The sequence below is a fragment of the Camelus bactrianus genome, chromosome 32, assembly GCF_048773025.1.
Source record: "Camelus bactrianus isolate YW-2024 breed Bactrian camel chromosome 32, ASM4877302v1, whole genome shotgun sequence".
Classification (NCBI taxonomy): domain Eukaryota; kingdom Metazoa; phylum Chordata; class Mammalia; order Artiodactyla; family Camelidae; genus Camelus; species Camelus bactrianus.
The window spans coordinates 5,837,142-5,853,632 of record NC_133570.1 but is presented as its reverse complement, the minus strand read 5'-3'; the positions used below and the strand labels follow the sequence as shown (position 1 = coordinate 5,853,632).

Here is a 16,491-nt window from a genome sequence, read left to right as displayed (position 1 = left end):
ATTACTATCCTAGGGGGGAGGGTATAGCTTAAGTGGTAGAGCTGCATGGGGGTTCAATCCCCAGTACCTCCTCCAAAATTAAATCTAATTACCTCCCAAAAAATGTTTTTAAAAATTACTGTTTTAAAGACGAACTCTACATTTCAGATTCTGTCTTTGTTAGAATTTACTAAATTCCTTTACTTAGGAAATAAGGTAAGGAAACTAGTCTGTTCAGTTCATCAGTTTGAATTAGACTGAGTGTAAAATCAGATGCAGTGTAATTCTTGAAGCTTTCATAAAACATGTCATTTTTTAAGTTATATTTCCTCTTTAAAGATTTTTTGTTTTAAAAACATGGGAGTGAACTTGAAATACTGAGTTTTTTTTTATTTGCAACTAGTCATAATAATCCTTTTACCATATTTAATATTTACCAACCATAATCTCATAAAATGAGGCTCCTTTCTTCCTGTACGTGTACTTTTACAGTGAGTGGTAGGCATGTGGTTGCCTGGTGAACAATGGCATTTTAGGGCTTCTTAGAAAAATACCAAATTTTACAAAGGTGAAATTTGAGAAGTGTGTGAATAAAAATGCTCCTCAATTGGAATATTGACATTGAACCACATTCCTTTTCATTTTTCTCATTCCACCAAGACTTCCTGCATAGTCATCTACTGATAGCCTGTTTTTAACAACAAATTTTAGTCAACATTTGCTTTCTTGATTTTAAATTCTAAGGCATTGTCTTGCCAGTTTTCCTGAACATAAGCCTATGCTAAGGAGGTAAATGTCACTCAAGTCAGTAAAATTTCGAAGTAAGAAATTTTGTTTATCCATTATCAGATTGTCTCTTATGAACACAGGGGCATGTTTTGCTAATTCACAGTCAACCAAAATGTAAAGTTGAAATATGATTAAGAGTGGTTATTTGTCTCAGCAGGAATGCCATCTGAGGGGTTAAGCAGTAGGGGCTGGGCGAACAGGGATTAAATGTGATAAGCATCTTTTCATGGTCCAGTTCAGTTCCCATATAACGAGTAAAAGGGTGACTATGAAACAACCCGTGAAACAACCTTAGATTAACCCAGAATGAAGCGCCAAGAGCTTGTTCAAGCTTGTGCAAGAGCTACATCAGGAGTCCCCCCGCCGCCAAACCCCCCCCCCTTTTTTTTTTATCTGATTCCTACTTTAGAGCTGTCTGCTGGGATGGCCAGGGCTGGCGTCTACCCCCATCTGTTTGCTGTTTGCACGCCAGGTCCCGTTCTCAGTAAGGGTGTACACAGCAGCTAACGAGACCAAGCCCACAGTTCAGGAGGGAAAGACGGGAAATCATTCAGCGAGCAACTCGTGGTAAACCTGGGTGACGGTAAAGAACGGTTCTACAGCCGTCCCTTGGCTTCATCATCTCTGGGTGACGGTAAAGAACCGGTTCTTTGCCGACGGAGGGCAATGGCTTTCTCAGCGCCAGACCAACCATTCGAGAGCCTGCGGCCTGGATCTGCGAGAACAAAACGCCGAGGGAAGGGAGATGGAGCGGGTGGTCGCGCGGCCGCGGGGGTGTCGCGAGAGCCGCCGGGGTGTCGCGAGAGCAAGGGCGGCCCCTCGGCGACGCCGTAGGCCGGGCGGGCCGGGCGCGCTCCGCTGGGCCGGCGGTTTGGGTGGGCTTGCTTGGGCCGGCGAGGGCGCGGGGCTCCGGGGCTCGGGGCTCGCCCCGCCGCTCCGGGCAGGCGCGCCGATGGCGTTTCTGAGGTGACGCTGCGCACACCGGCTCTCTCCGGGGGCGGAGGAAACACCTATGAACCCTTCGGCCTCCTTCCTGGCCGGGCGCCAGGTGAGCGGCCGCCGCCCCGCGCCCCCAACCCGCCGCGGGCTCGCCGTGTCCGCCGGCGCGTCCCGGGGCGAGAGGAGCGCAGACCTCCGGGGCGACGTGCAGTGGGGCCGAACGCGGCTGGTTTTTCAGGAACTGTTTCTGCTCAGAATTTAAAACAGTCCCCAGGACGGCGAAGAGAAATGGAGCGTCACATCCGTTTCCTTTACCTTAATAAAAACTTGCTGTTCAACCCCGGCGCCAAGTCGAGTGGCGACTCCTGGGTGCTCCCTTTTTAACGATAAGGATGGGTGTTTGTAGAGTTGCTCCCCACCTCTCTTCCTGTCTTTAATTCGCTTCCCAGTGACCTGCGAGTGGAGGAGCTCTCTTATAAGCCGTTTTACCGAGAAGTCTTGGAAGTAAAGTTGCCCAAGATTTGCATTTATCGGTATAGAATGAGAGGAACGTGTTTGGTATTTTTGGCCCTTTGCTTGTTTTCCTACATTAGAATATGTGCTCCTTCCCGGCGGTCTCATTGCTGTCTCCCCAGCCACTTGGTTGAGTGAATGACTGGCTTTCCCAAAGACTGGAATTCAAGTCTTGTCGCTTGGAATCTGTCGACTTCAAATTCCATTTTCTTTCTTTTTTTTTTTTAATTTAAGTATAGTCAGTTTATAATGTGTCGGCCTCTGTGTACAGCACGATGCTTCAGTCATACATGAATATACATATATTCATTTTCATATTCTTTTCACCGTGAGCTACTACAAGATATCGAATATAGTTCCCTGTGCTATATGGTATAAACTTGTTTATCTGTTTTATCTATATCAGTCAGTATCTGCAAATCTGGAACTCCAAATTTATCCCCCCCCCCCCCCCCCCCAGTAACCGTAAGTTTGTTTTCTATGTTTGTGAGTCTGTTTCTGGTTTATATGTAAGTTCATTTGTGTGTGTGTGTGTGTGTGTTTTTAGATTCCAGATATGAGTGATATATGGTATCAAATTCCATGTTCTGTGTTTAGTGACTAGTACTAGTAATTAGCAGTGATTCACTGGTCATTATTTACAAATCTTATTTTTTCTGAAAGCAGTAATAATGTGTACATGGGCCTCTGGTGAACTTTAAACTACTGTCTTTAGGATGGAATTCTTAAAGTAACACTTTTAGTGTTATTTTTTAATTGAAGTATAGTTGATTTAAATATTGCATTAGTTTCAGATGTACAGCTTAGTGATTCAGCTTGTTTTTAGTTTATTTCATAGATGGGGACAGTACCATACTTCGGAATGTGACTTACACTCTTAATATAATAAAATAATAATAATAATAGCTAATGTTTTTTGATAGCTTATGATGAAAAATTACTTTAAGGCAGGGCAAGAAAAATTTAACATAAAATATTCTTTGCCATTTGAGCCACTACCTCCTCTCCGTTAGTGTGCTTTTTGCATCTGCATTATACCTTAACTAGATCCCTCTAGAAGACATAGGAATGCCTGCTTTCCAAAAAAAAAAAAACAACAATTTTCTCCTGGTGCTGCCAAGATTACGCTTTAGGAGATAACATTCCTTTCTCAATCCTGTAAGGGATCATGAATACCCACTACTCACCTGTATGTGCAGATCTGACTGCGTAAAGGTCAATATGGCATTTTGACCCTTTATCTTGAAAACACATGTAACTGCTTTGACCTCTTATGGGCAGAACAGCCCTCAGAGCTTTTTGAAAGACTGTGTCCCAGGTTATAATCCTCAGGTTGGCTGGAATAAAAATTTCTATTCTTTCTTAGACTGACAATTTATTAACTTTTTATCAACACTTACTGTGGTGCCAAGTACTGTGAAGTGCTTCACAGAGCTTATCTTGCTTAGTCCACACAACTCTAAGAAGTTAAAATGCTGTTGTTACCATTTTACAGGCAAGGAAACCAAGGCTTAAGGAAGTTAAGTAACTTGCCTAAGGTCTTAGAGCCACTGAGTGGCTAATTCTAGATTCCCGCTTTGGTCAGACCAACTTCACTGCACCAGATTTTAAAATGATGTATACTTAAAAGGATTATTATAGATAGTTTTGTTGGGCATGAAGATGGCATCGTTATAAAAAATGTTCACTTTTAGCAGTGCATACTGGAGTGTCTAAGAGTGAAATGTATTTTTTATCAATTTCTTTTATCAAAAGAAAAAGGAAAATTGAAACAGATATAGCAAAATCTTGATGGTGGTTAATGAGAGTTTATTGTACTGTTCTCCTGTCTTCTGTGTATATCTGAAATTTTTCCTTTACAAAATTTGTTTTTTAGTAGATATGTTAAGTTTGGACCAGTCACAATATTAAATTGTTTTTGGTAGGTTGAGTGTATCCAGATGAGTTAGATGTTAGGAGAACTGTTTACATTTAAACAGTAATTATTTCCTGTTTCCCTTGCTTTCAATTGCTCTAGAATTGCTGGGGCCAACTGAGGGATAATATTGACTGATAAAAGGAAGGGGTTGACTGCAAAGAAAAAATGCAGAAATGGGTTTATTTGTGGTTGAACAGTGAAGGTTTTGCAAATGGCCCCACTTTTTAGGAGTAATGTGTATGGTGCCACAGAACACAATAGAGGTAGAGTGCCCAGTAGGCGTGAACTTGTTCTCAGTATGTATAATTTTGATGCCATGTTATAATCAGTGAATGAAACGTAGTTGGTGTTACCACCTTGAATTGCCAGCAGAAGAAGACATGATTGTTTGGGAAATATGCTTTGGCTGATTTATGCTGATAAGTTTTATTTTGACTTCAAGCCACTTTTCTGTGTTTAGAACATCGGGTCAGAAGTTGAGATTTCCACTATCGAGAAACAGCGGAAAGAGCTGCAGCTGCTCATTGGAGAATTAAAAGATCGGGACAAAGAGCTCAATGATATGGTCGCAGTACATCAGAGACAACTTCTTTCATGGGAAGAGGATCGGCAGAAAGTGTTGACTTTGGAAGAACGTTGCAGCAAACTAGAAGGTCAGGCACCTGCAAATTAGACACCACACACTTGTATCTGCCAGCACATTAAAAGGGCTCGCGGGGAGGATAGAAAAGGGACATCTCAAAGCAGCCCCTGCTGTCCTGGAGTTTAGTGTAATTGAAGATTGGGGGGCTTCAGGAACACTCACAACGGATCAGACAAACACAATGTGCATGAAAGTAGGGCACACAAAGTACTTAACTACAGAAAGAGTGCTGGGGAGAGTTCTAATCACCATGGGGTGTCAAAAGTAACCTGAAGGAAATGAGTTTTGAGCCGAGAATCTGAATAAAGATGCCACAGGGCTAGCCATTTCTCTTGGACTTAACCCAGAGATTTTAAACTTTTGGTGCTGAACCTGATCTTAAGTGCCTAAAACAGTCATCTTTTGGCATTACAGCAGCCTCAAAAATGGTTTGCAGAAATTTCCTTTACCATATTTTATCCATCATCTCTTTGGTGCTGCCCTAAAGTCTGAGTGTTCTGTTGACACTACACGAATACTAGAATGTACTAGAGGGGAAAATACTAGGTCTGTTTAGTGGAAAGATAACCATAGAGCCCTCCTTTTTTACTTACATTACACAAAGGCTTCTGTAAACGTGACAGTCTCAATATATGTCACTTTTCCATTTCTTTGATCACCATCTGATTTTACTCTGACCATACCCACCCACGCGTATATATACATAAACGCAGTGTTTAATTTGATTGTATGCTAGATGGATGATAATATTATATAATTAACATCTCTTTTATAGACATGGTAAAGAACAAAGATAACAGATTATATACAAGCATACCTTGTTTTATTGTGCTTTGCAGATAAGACTTTTTATAGAAATTGAGGGTTTGTGGCAACCCTGCACGGAGCAAGTCGATCAATGCCATTTTTCCAACAGCATTTGCTCATTTTGTGTCTCTGGGTCACATTTTGGTAATTCTCACAATATTTCTAGCTTTTCCATTATTACTGTATTTGGTATGGTGATGTGTGATCAGCAATCTTTGATGTTACTACTATGACTCACTGAAGGCTCAGATGATGGTTAGCATTTCCTAGCAATCAAGTATTCTCAAGTTAAGGTATGTATATTGTATTTTAGATATAATGTTGTTGCACACAACAAGTACTGAAAACATAAATTTCATATGCACTGGGAGACCAAGAAGCCTGTGTGACTTGCTTTATTGTGATACTCGTTTTATTGCAGTCGTCTGGAACTGAACCACAGTATCTCTGCAGTCTGCCTGCATAGCCATCGGAATCTGGATTTAAAATGAGTAAGACACTTGAATAGGCATTTCATGGAAAACTGAATGGCCAATAAATATACAGAAAGCTTCTTGTTCTCGTTAGTAATTAGGGAAATGCAAATTAAAACCATAATGAGACCTTTTTACACTTACCAGGCTGGCCAAAAACATCAGGTATTGGTAGAAGTGTGGCACAAGAGAAGGCTCATTCACTGCTGGTGGGAGTGTCAGTTGGTCCATCTACTCTGGAAAATTATTTGACAATTCTTGTAAAGCTGAAGATATACATAGTTTGGGGCCAGTGTTTCCACTTCTAGGAAGCAAGCTCACACTTCGGTATACACATGATTACCTAAGGGTCTTGTTAATGTGTAGATTGTGATACATGCAGTAGGCCTGGGGCCTAAGAGCCTGCATTTCTAACAAGTTCCCAGGTGATGTCAGTGCTGCTGGTCCACGGGCCACATTTTGAGTGTCAAGGCTCTAGAGAAACTCTTACAGAAATGCATGTACAAGAATATTAACAGCAACACTGTTCAGAATAGCTGCAAAGTGGAAACAGTTCAAATGACCATCAATAGTGGAATGTATAAATAGATTTTGGCATAATCATATAGTGAGATATTAAGTAATGATGACAGAGCACAAAGGAGAGATGCCCACAGCCACATGGATACATCTCAGGATCATAATCTTAAGGGGAGAAAAAGCAAGCAGAAGAATTCATAGAGTACAATTCCATTTACATATGGTTCAAATTAAACTATTTTTAGGGATGTGGTCATAGGTAGTAAAACGATAATAAAAAACAAAGAAATGATTAAGATCAGGACTTTGGTTGGGAAGGTGGGAAGTTGGAGAGACTGTTCAGGATTTGACATAGAGGGACTTCTGGACTGCTAATAGTATTCTATTTCTTGACTAGGGTATGGTAGCATGCATTTTGAAGTAAAAACTTTGAAAAGAAGAATTATCCTTTAAAAAATTCTTTGGCACACTTTTTTAACCTTGTGTTTGAAAATAATTCATTTTCAGCTTCAGATCTGACCACAAATAAGTTATTGATGACATTTCCCTCAGGTGAACTACATAAAAGAACTGAAATAATCAGGTCACTCACAAAGAAAGTAAAAACCCTTGAATCTAACCAGATTGAATGTCAAACTGCTCTTCAAAAGACTCAGCTACAGCTTCAGGAAATGGCTCAAAAGGCAACCCACTCTGCTCTCCTCTCTGAGGACCTTGAGGTTGGTTTTATTTTAAGATAAACTTTGGTAGCCCAAATTCTGTTTCAGTTATTGAAAAATTAGATTTGAATGTTTCCGTTCAAAATGCATGTGTGTGTACAGATGGCCAGTAGGCACAGGAAAAGATGCTCAACATCACTAAATATCAGAGAAATGCAAATCAAAACTACAATGAGGAGCTACTATATATAAAATAGATAAACAGTATGTTTCTACTGTGTAGTTCAGGGAAACTGTATTCAATATCTTGCAGTAACCAAAACGGAAAAGTATATGAAAAGGAATGTGTATATGTACATGTATGACTGAAATATTATGCTGTACACCAGAAATTTACAAAACATTGTAAACTGACTATACGTCAATAAAAAAAAATAAAAATAAATTTTTAAAAAACTACAATGAGGTATCACCTCACACCAGTCAGAATGGCCGTCATTAAAAGGTCCACAAACAATAAATGCTAGAGAGGGTGTAGAGAAAAGGCAACCCTCCTACACTGTTGATGGGAATGTAAATTGGTGCAGACACTATGGAAAACAGTATGGAGATTCCTTAAGAAACTAAAAATAGATTTACTGTATGATCCAGCAATCCCACTCCTGGGCATATATCCAGAAAAGACAAAAACTCTAATTCGAAAGGATGCATATACCCCAGTGTTCACAGAAGCACTATTTACAATAGTCAGGACATGGAAACAACCTAAATGTCCATCAACAGATGGTTGGATAAAGAAGATACATATATATATACATACACACACAATAGGATACTACTCAGCCATAAAAAAGATGAAATAATGCCATTTGCAGGAACATGGATGGACCTAGAGATTATCAAATTAAATGATGTAAGTCAGAAAGAGACAGACAAATATCATATCACTTATACGTGGAATCTAAAAAAAAAATGATATAAAGGAACTTACTTACAAAACAGAAAAAGACTTACAGACATAGAAAACCAACTTATGGTTACCAGAGGGGAAAGCGGGAAGGGGAGGGATAAATGAGGAGTTTGGGATTAGGAGATACAAACTACTATATAGAAAATAAAGTCCTAACGTATAGCCCAGGGAACTACCTTCAAAATCTGGTAAAAACCTTTTCTAGCTGTGGGGCCATTTGGTTTAGTAGCATCTATCATTTTATCAACAATGGGTTATTTTAGAAAATCTTTCTCAGGCTCTGAGATCAATATCAAGTAGCTTCAAATTATGCTAAGTCTGCTCTGATAAAAAAACAAGATCTACATCGTGTTAGTGGCACGTTGGGAATAAAATCTGTAAGAGTGACTTTTCAGTTTTCAGTTCTAAATGGTGAGTCATCAGACATTTTTTGAGCCCATGCTTTTTGAGGGGCACAAAGGGGAAGCCGTCTTTTGTTTGTTTGTTATGGTCTTCATGTTTCATAATGATACTCAGTCTAGATCTTGGTGACTACAGTGAGTCTTAGTAATTCGTAGTAATAGTGCAGACCTTATTTCATGTCTTTTTTTTTCAGATGACTATTTTGGACAGTTTCTAACTATAAAATAAGTAAAAACTATTCTGGAGTCTCTTGATACGTTGAACTAAAAAATGGAATTGTTAGTCAGCTTGGGCTGCCGTAACAAAACACCATGGACTGGGAGCTTAAGCAACAGGGTTTTCTTTCCTCACAGTTCTGGAGGCCAGGAGCCCGAGATCAAGGTGCCGGCACGATCAGGTTCTGGTGAGGGCAGTCTTCTCGATTTGTAGATAGTCACCTCCTTACTGCGTCCCCCTGTGGCAGAGGGAGAGACAGTAGGTGAGCAAGCTCTCTGGTGTCTTTCCTTAAAAGGACACTAATCCCATCCTGAGAGCCCCACTCTTGTGACCTCGTCGAAACCTAATTATCTCCCAAAGGCCCCACCTCCAAATACCATCACATCAGAGGTTAGGGCTTCAACATAGGCCTTTGAGGGGGTGCAATTCAGTCCATAGCAGGAAGGGTTTTGTTTTTTTTTTATAATTAGTAAACTTTATTTTTTTTAAAGCCGTTTTATGTTCATAGCAAAATTGCATGAAAAGTACAGATTTCTCATAGACCCCCTGCACCCTCCCCCACCAGCCTCCTACATGTGGACTCTGCACCACAGTAGTACATTTACTGCAATCAGTGAATCTATGTTGACACATCATTGTCACCCAAAGCCCGTAGTTTACCTTACAGTTCATTCTTTGTGTTGTGTGTTCTGTGGGACTTGACAAGCAATGGTCTGTACCTGCCATTGCAGTGTCATACAGGATAGTTTCACTACTAAAAACCCTCTCTGCTCCATCCCTCTCTCCCACAACCCCTGGCAACCACTGATCTCTTTACCATCCCCATACTTGGGCCTTTTCCAGAATGTCGCATAGTTGGAATCACAGAGTGTATAGCCTGTTCAGATTGGCTTCTTTCACTCAGTAGTAATGCATTTCAGTTTCCTCCATGAAGATCTCTTTTAAGAAACTGGATTATCCCTTTTTTCCCAACTAATAAACACATCATGCACACAATACTTACATCAAATATAGATCTGTGGTTTAAAAACAACCCTGGTAAGTGGGAATACCTCAATAAAAATACCCTAGTATGAAGTTACTCAACAGAGTTTAAAAAAAAAATGCACTGCAGTTCACTAATGCTACTTTATTTCAGCAAAGGAAATCTGTTACTACTCCAGTTTTCATTCCTTCATTCCTGGTCTTCTTTCTTGCCAACCTAGGATTACACATAAAAGACATTAGGAAATAGACATGTTTATAAACATAATTGCTAGAATTCAGTAAAGCAAACACAGTACTGAGAGATAATGGGGAAATAGGTATTTGTGTTCCTTTCTGATGACTGCTTACTTCGCCTGCTTGGTTACTAAAAAAAAGTTAAATAAACAAAGAAAAAAAAAACAAAACAGAAGAGTGAGCACAGATTGTGGCAGGTGAGAGTAATGACAGCTTTTAAATGAATGACTCAGTTAGTATTTTTTGTTGTTCCCTCATAGACCAGAAATGAAAATCTCAGCAACACATTAGTGGAACTTTCTGCTCAGGTGGGACAGTTACAAGCTCGGGAACAGGCTCTCACCACCATGATTAAGCTCAAGGTAACTCAGAATAACCTGTACCCACCCCCATTTGCCAGGGCACTCTGCAGTTTATAAAGCAGAGTCACTTACATTGTCGGACAGCATCTCGGACAGGTGGAGCTGTCAGCGTTGCTCTCTTTTTGTAAACTCTGGCTGAAGGGAACAAGTGAAAAATGATGCCCCCACAGCCCTGATGGAGGAGGCAGGACTCACCCGCGGGGCGCGCCACCGTCTAGCAGGCCTGGGTGAGCTCGCTTGCCTCTGAGGTATCCATTACTAGGTCTCCTAAAGTCATTGCTACTCAGAGTGCTTGTGAAACTTTTCTTCATGGAGGGGAAACCTTAGCCACCAAGCAGTTGAATTAGCCACTCACATGGTGGATAAACAGTCTCTTCTGCTGTAACACATGCACTCGTGTGACAACAGGTGAAGAGGGGACACGCGTACTAATTCATAGATGATTTTCCCAGGACATTAATTTTTTGAGTGGTTCATAAAATTAAAGAGAAAATATTAAAATCTATAGAGTTGTCTTTAATCAAATAATGACCAGTTTTGTGGCTTTAACAGCCCCTACGGTTTCCATCGCAGCAAAGCTGAGGGTACTAGTGAAGGTGCTGAAAAGGACTGCCAGACTGATGTGTCTGCAGGGGCATTTGCTAAACTGTGTTCGTTTATGTAATAGGATGACTTTTTTGCTGCTGGTCTGATCACAAAGTTGCATCGGTGATTGAATGGTCTGCCCCAACCCAGTTTTTCCCCCTAGTGTGAGATATGCAGACTGAGGTTTTTTAGGAACGCATATATGACGCTATAGCAGACACCCTTGTCCTGCTTAAGCAAGAGTAAAACTTGCTAATAAAAATTATTCCATGTGATGGGGGGGTACTTTTACTTACTATTTTTACACTTTCAGGTATTATTTGAATTGCTTTTCAAAAAGCACTTACCTTTTGTGTAATTAAAACAATCACGTCAACAAGAAGAGGTTCTGGTTTGGGTAGGTTTGGGATGAGGTCTTGGATTCTGTCATTGTAACACACTGGAAAGAAGGGGGGTGCTGCTGGATTCATCTGAAATCCAGTGAATAAGCCCCCCTCGAGGGCCGCCAGCCCTCCCACTGCTGTTACAGCCTCACGGGTAACCCAGTGGTCTGGTTCTAAACTTCTTGAGAACTTGCGCTGCGGTGTGCGTGCGTGGTGTCAGGGGCCAGCCGGCTGGGTTCACCTCAGCGCTCCGTCACTAACTAGTCGTGTCATAGTGGCCGACTGACTGTCCACTTCTCTGTCACGGAGGGATGACAGTAGCCCCTGCCTCAGAGAGTTGCTATGAGGATTAAGTGAGTCAACACACGGGAAGTGTGCTTGGTATGAAGCCGGGCACACAAATGAGATCCTAATAAATGTAGTCTTTTCATACTGATTAGTTGGAATTTAAAGATCTTTCATAACAGTTTTTCAAATTCGGTTTTTAGGACAAAGATATCATTGAGGCAGTCAATCACATTGCTGACTGTTCGGGTAAATTTAAATTGTTGGAGCACGCTTTACGCGACGCTAAGATGGTGGAGACTTGCATTGTGAAAGAAAAGCAAGATTACAAGCAGAAATTGAAGGTACTTAAGGTTGAAGTCAATAAACTGAAAGGTAAGGGAGAGGCATACACTTGGGCTTTTTCTCTTTGGAATATATCTCTTCATTTAGGTTTGCTTAATCTTACGACCAAGAGGAGATTGCTGGCTTCAGGTCCTACCACAAAATGTTCATTTCATTTGTATAGAGTTATGCTGCAATTTTTGTGTGGCAAGAGAAATAACAGAGTTGAGGGAAGCTGCCTAACACATTCTATTTTTAAAGTAATCCTGCCTTGGCTGCACCAGTTAGCTGTTGCTGCTCTAGGCTTCGTAGCAACCGGTGCCAGTGTCTCAGTGGCCTGCGCCCGTGAGCACTTGATAAACGCCCGTATCCGGAAGCCAGATGGCTGAACCCAGAGTCAACCACTGGAGAAACATCCTCTGCCCCTTTGTGGGAGGAAGGCAGGGAAGGAGTAGCAGTTGCCAATAATCACACAAACTACCAGAGTGGCTTTTTGGTGCATGTTCTAATTAATTAATTTATTTGTTGAAGTATAGTCAGTTCATGTTTTTATTTTTGAAAATTCCTTTCACGTCCTCCTGTTCTATATTCCCACTCTCACAGTAACTCTGTGATTCATTTTTCTATTACCCGAAGTTTTATAATGAAACGAAGGCTGGGTGTGCCCAGTAGGTTAGTTAGTGCCAGGTATTGAATATGCATCTAGGTGATGGCGAGCAAATTTACATTTGTCTCCAGGTGGTGTGGAGGTAGGCCCCCTTTGCTCTGCACCCAGAGTGTCCCGTTTATGAGTGGTCATCACGTTAGACATGACGACTGGCTCCCACTGTGGAACAGACAGCCTTAGGATGCCAGGGCCGGGCTTGGCTGCAGTGACTCTGCCTCCGTCCCTAGTCGGGGGCCTCGCGAGGCAACGAGCTGCTGTTCAAACTGTGAAAGGTTTAATTTCAAAGATTCCACCTCTTAAAAGTCTTGTTATGATACCATGACTTGTGGCAAATCATAACTGTGCCTCCACTTGTAGCTTCAGCTAAAAACCATAATCTTACTGTAAGCCCCTTGACAGTAGGGGCGGACTCTGTCTTCTCTCTTTTGCACCTACAGTTAATAACACAGCCCCTGGGTTACGCTGTAGGCTTTCAATAAATATTTATTGAATGCTCTGTAAGGTAAGATAAAAAGTAAGAAATCTGTTATATCAGTTTATATGCCTTTTTATAAATTCAATATTTATTTTTTAAAAAAAGTAATAGATCGTGGACTAGAGAGTGAGGGAAACAGACTGATTTAATGTGGGTGCCCTGGGAAGGCGTCTTTGAGGAAACCCTTTGAGCTGAATCTTGGCTGACGGGAGCTGGGCCAAGACCTGCCAGGTGGAAGCAGCCGCAAATGCCAAAGTCCTGGGGTGCATTTTGAGGCGGGGACAAGTTCAAGGAATGAAATGAAAGGAGGGAGAGTGGCCAGCAGGGCCAGGCCATGCAGGGCTTCCATCCTGAGTGTAGTACGAGGGCTTCTAACAGAGAAGCTCACAGATGGCCCTGATGCTCTGTGGGCAGGAGGCTGCAATGGGAGAGGCACAGTTCGGGCGGGGAGACAGTGGAAGCCTTGGCCAGGGTCACTGCCCAGGATGCCATGAGATGTTGGATGTGGGGCGTATTTTGGCTATAGAGCCAACCGGACTTCATGTGAATTGGAAGAGGGTGCCGGGGACATGAAGGGTATCCATAGTGTGTGTGCTTCTAGGAATTACTATTTATTTGAGGACTTTTTTTTTTTCTTCTATTTGTGAAGAGGATCTAAATGAAAAGACAACAGAAAATAATGAGCAACGAGAAGAGATCATTCGCCTCAAGCAAGAGAAAAGTTACCTGCATGATGAACTGGTTTTTACTGGTAAAATAGATAATTAGTTTAAGTGATTGAATAGTTATATATTTGTAACCTGAACTTTCTATGATACTACCATGACAGCCTAAAGGAATTGTACCTCCCTCAAAGCAGTTTATTTGTTTAATTGATTTTCACACCTTTTGAGAAATGAGGAGGGACCAGGCAGGGAACTTTAAAGCTGTTATGCCTCCTGGTTAACTCTGTTACCACTTCTTTAAAATGAGGAGCTAAGGGGTGGGTATAGCTCAGTGGTAGAGCACATGCTTAGCACGCACAAGGTCCTGGGTTCAAGCTGCAGTACCTCCATTAAAAAAAAATTAATAAATAAACCTAATTGCCCCCCAAAAAAAACCCCAAAATTGAAAATGAGGAGCTATTGTCCCTTCTAGGTTTCTTTTTTTTTTTAATTGAGTTATAGTCCGTTTACAATGTTGTGTCAGTTTTTGGTGTGCAGCACAATTCTTCAGTCATACATGAATATACATATATTCATTTCCATATTCTTTTTCACTGTGAGCTACTACAAGATATTGAATATATTTCCCTGTGCTATACGGTATAAACTTGTTTATCTATTTTACATATAGCTGTCAGTATCTGCAAATCTCGAATTCCCAGTTTATTCCTTCCCACCCCCGTCCCTTCTAGTTCAAGTGTGTGACTATACATGTCACTAGAAACAAAATACTTGTGCTTAAAAATTAATTAAGGAAGACTCTTATGAGCTAAAGAAGGAAGGATGTTTATACTTTTGCAAACACTAGATAAAAACTAGGAATTCAGCATTTTTCCAGTTTGGCAAATAGATCACCTGTAATTATTACAGTTGGAAAAACAATCACGTGTTTTGTTACATCAGTATGTCCCTAAAATAAAAAAATTTCGGAAATTAATTTTCATGATTTAAAAGCAAGTTTGTCAATAAGGCTTAACTCAGGCCCCCTTCTGATAAACATAAACATTGCACTCCATCCCCCGTCCACATTCGCCCACACTCTAACCCCTGTCCACCCCAGTGTGTCAGAGTTTCCACTACCGAAAGCCTCTCCTTTCTCCACTCCCAAAATTAAGAATCACCAATATAGAGCTATTATCTATATATGGGCCAGCTGAGAAGATTTTATTAGACTTTAATTTTGGTAGTTTGTGTTAAGAAAATCATAGATTTGGAAGTAAAGTTCCAAATAGAAATGAAATTAACATTTTAATTTAGGGTCTACTCATACCTACCCTCAGTGTCCTTCCTTCTAGAAGGAGAATATATTTCTGTAAGTTAAAGGGCAAAATCCAGTATTATATTAAATTTTTTTCAAATAAAATGGAATTCTTAAGTTTTATCCTGTGATTAAAGTTGGGGAAATGCAGTTTTCTACCACTAGAGGGCAATATTTCATTATTTCTAGGATTGCTTTCTCAATAATCTCATGCTGCTAAAGATAACGCGTATAAAGATATTTGCGTATATATACATATGCATAAAGATATATATATGTATTTGTAGCTTTACAGTTGAATTCAGACTGTCTTTGGATCAGCACTTGTGTACCAGGCACTCTGCTAGTGGCTAAGAAGCTCAGAGGCCCACAGAGAGTGTGGTGCTATACAAATGCTATGAATAAAATGCTGTGGGAGGTCAGAGGAAGGAAAAAAATTTATAGGGTATTTTGATAGTCTCAGCTCTTTTTGATTCATCTATTTTTACTCATACGTTCTCTTATGTATTACTAGGTAAGGTGTATGGAATTTGTTAGATCCATTTTGTGAAATGATTTTTTTTACCATCTCCTGAGCTGATTCCTTAAACATCTTTTCTTCTCATCCCACTGGCTCAGAACAAATTTTGTGTGTCTAAATTACAAAAGTGACTTAAGCCTAAAAATAATTTTTAAATGATACTCTTTTGTCAGGTGCCTTGGCTAAAAATGAACACATTTTATTTGAAGTTGGAAGAGGTCTTTAAAATGTACTTTTAAATTTAAAACTTTTTTTCTCTTGTTGAAGATGAAGTTCTTCACATAAGCTCAGAGATGTGTTTCATTTGTTTGCACATGCCGCTCATAAGAAGTTTGCAAATAAAACGATACTAGTTTGCCTGTGTGTGGGCCTGAGAGTTCGGCAGCGAGGCCCCGGGAGACTGAGTGGCTTGCCGCAGGTCTCCCAGGCGGTCAGAGGCACAGAGGCTTGGCCGGATTTGGCAGGTCCAGACTTGCAGTGCCCTTTCCTTTGTGCTGTCTTTCCTGGGCTGCCTGCTCAGGCAGGCGTCAGCAGAGAGTTCCACACCTCTCTGTTTTCTGCGACCAACTTGTGACAATAGGCGGTCTCATTTCACTTTCATCCCCCACCCTGATAACCCAGCCATGTGGGAAAATACCAGATCTAAGGAAACGTTTCTATTTTATGCAACAGTAGATTATTCTAAAGTCAGACTAAGGCAACACTCAAATATAGTTAAAATTACCCTTGAGCTCCAAATAAAGTAGTTGGCTTTTGTGTAGGAGCCGTGCTGTGTCTGAAACAAGCGTCTCCAAACACCGGAGATGCACCCAGCCTGTCGGGATGATGTTAGCACGAGAGGCGGGTGGGACTGAGGGCAGCGCTGTGGGCATCACTTCCG

General features: G+C 40.9%; 1 protein-coding gene across 8 annotated transcripts in view; it reads left to right on the top strand.

Annotated features, from left to right (window-relative positions):
- Positions 1–1,173: 1,173 nt before the first annotated feature.
- CCDC62 (coiled-coil domain containing 62) overlaps positions 1,174–16,491 on the top strand; it is a 34,991-nt gene continuing 19,673 nt past the window's right edge. For 2 of the 8 annotated variants that reach the window (XM_074356523.1, XM_074356530.1), the window contains exons 1-6: positions 1,417–1,816; positions 4,599–4,791; positions 7,133–7,299; positions 10,309–10,410; positions 11,867–12,038; positions 13,779–13,880. In XM_074356523.1, coding sequence (XP_074212624.1) covers positions 1,781–1,816; positions 4,599–4,791; positions 7,133–7,299; positions 10,309–10,410; positions 11,867–12,038; positions 13,779–13,880 — 772 coding nt within the window. In that variant the 5' untranslated portion in view covers positions 1,417–1,780. The other 6 variants (XM_074356528.1, XM_074356525.1, XM_074356526.1 and 3 more) reach the window with 6 other exon arrangements.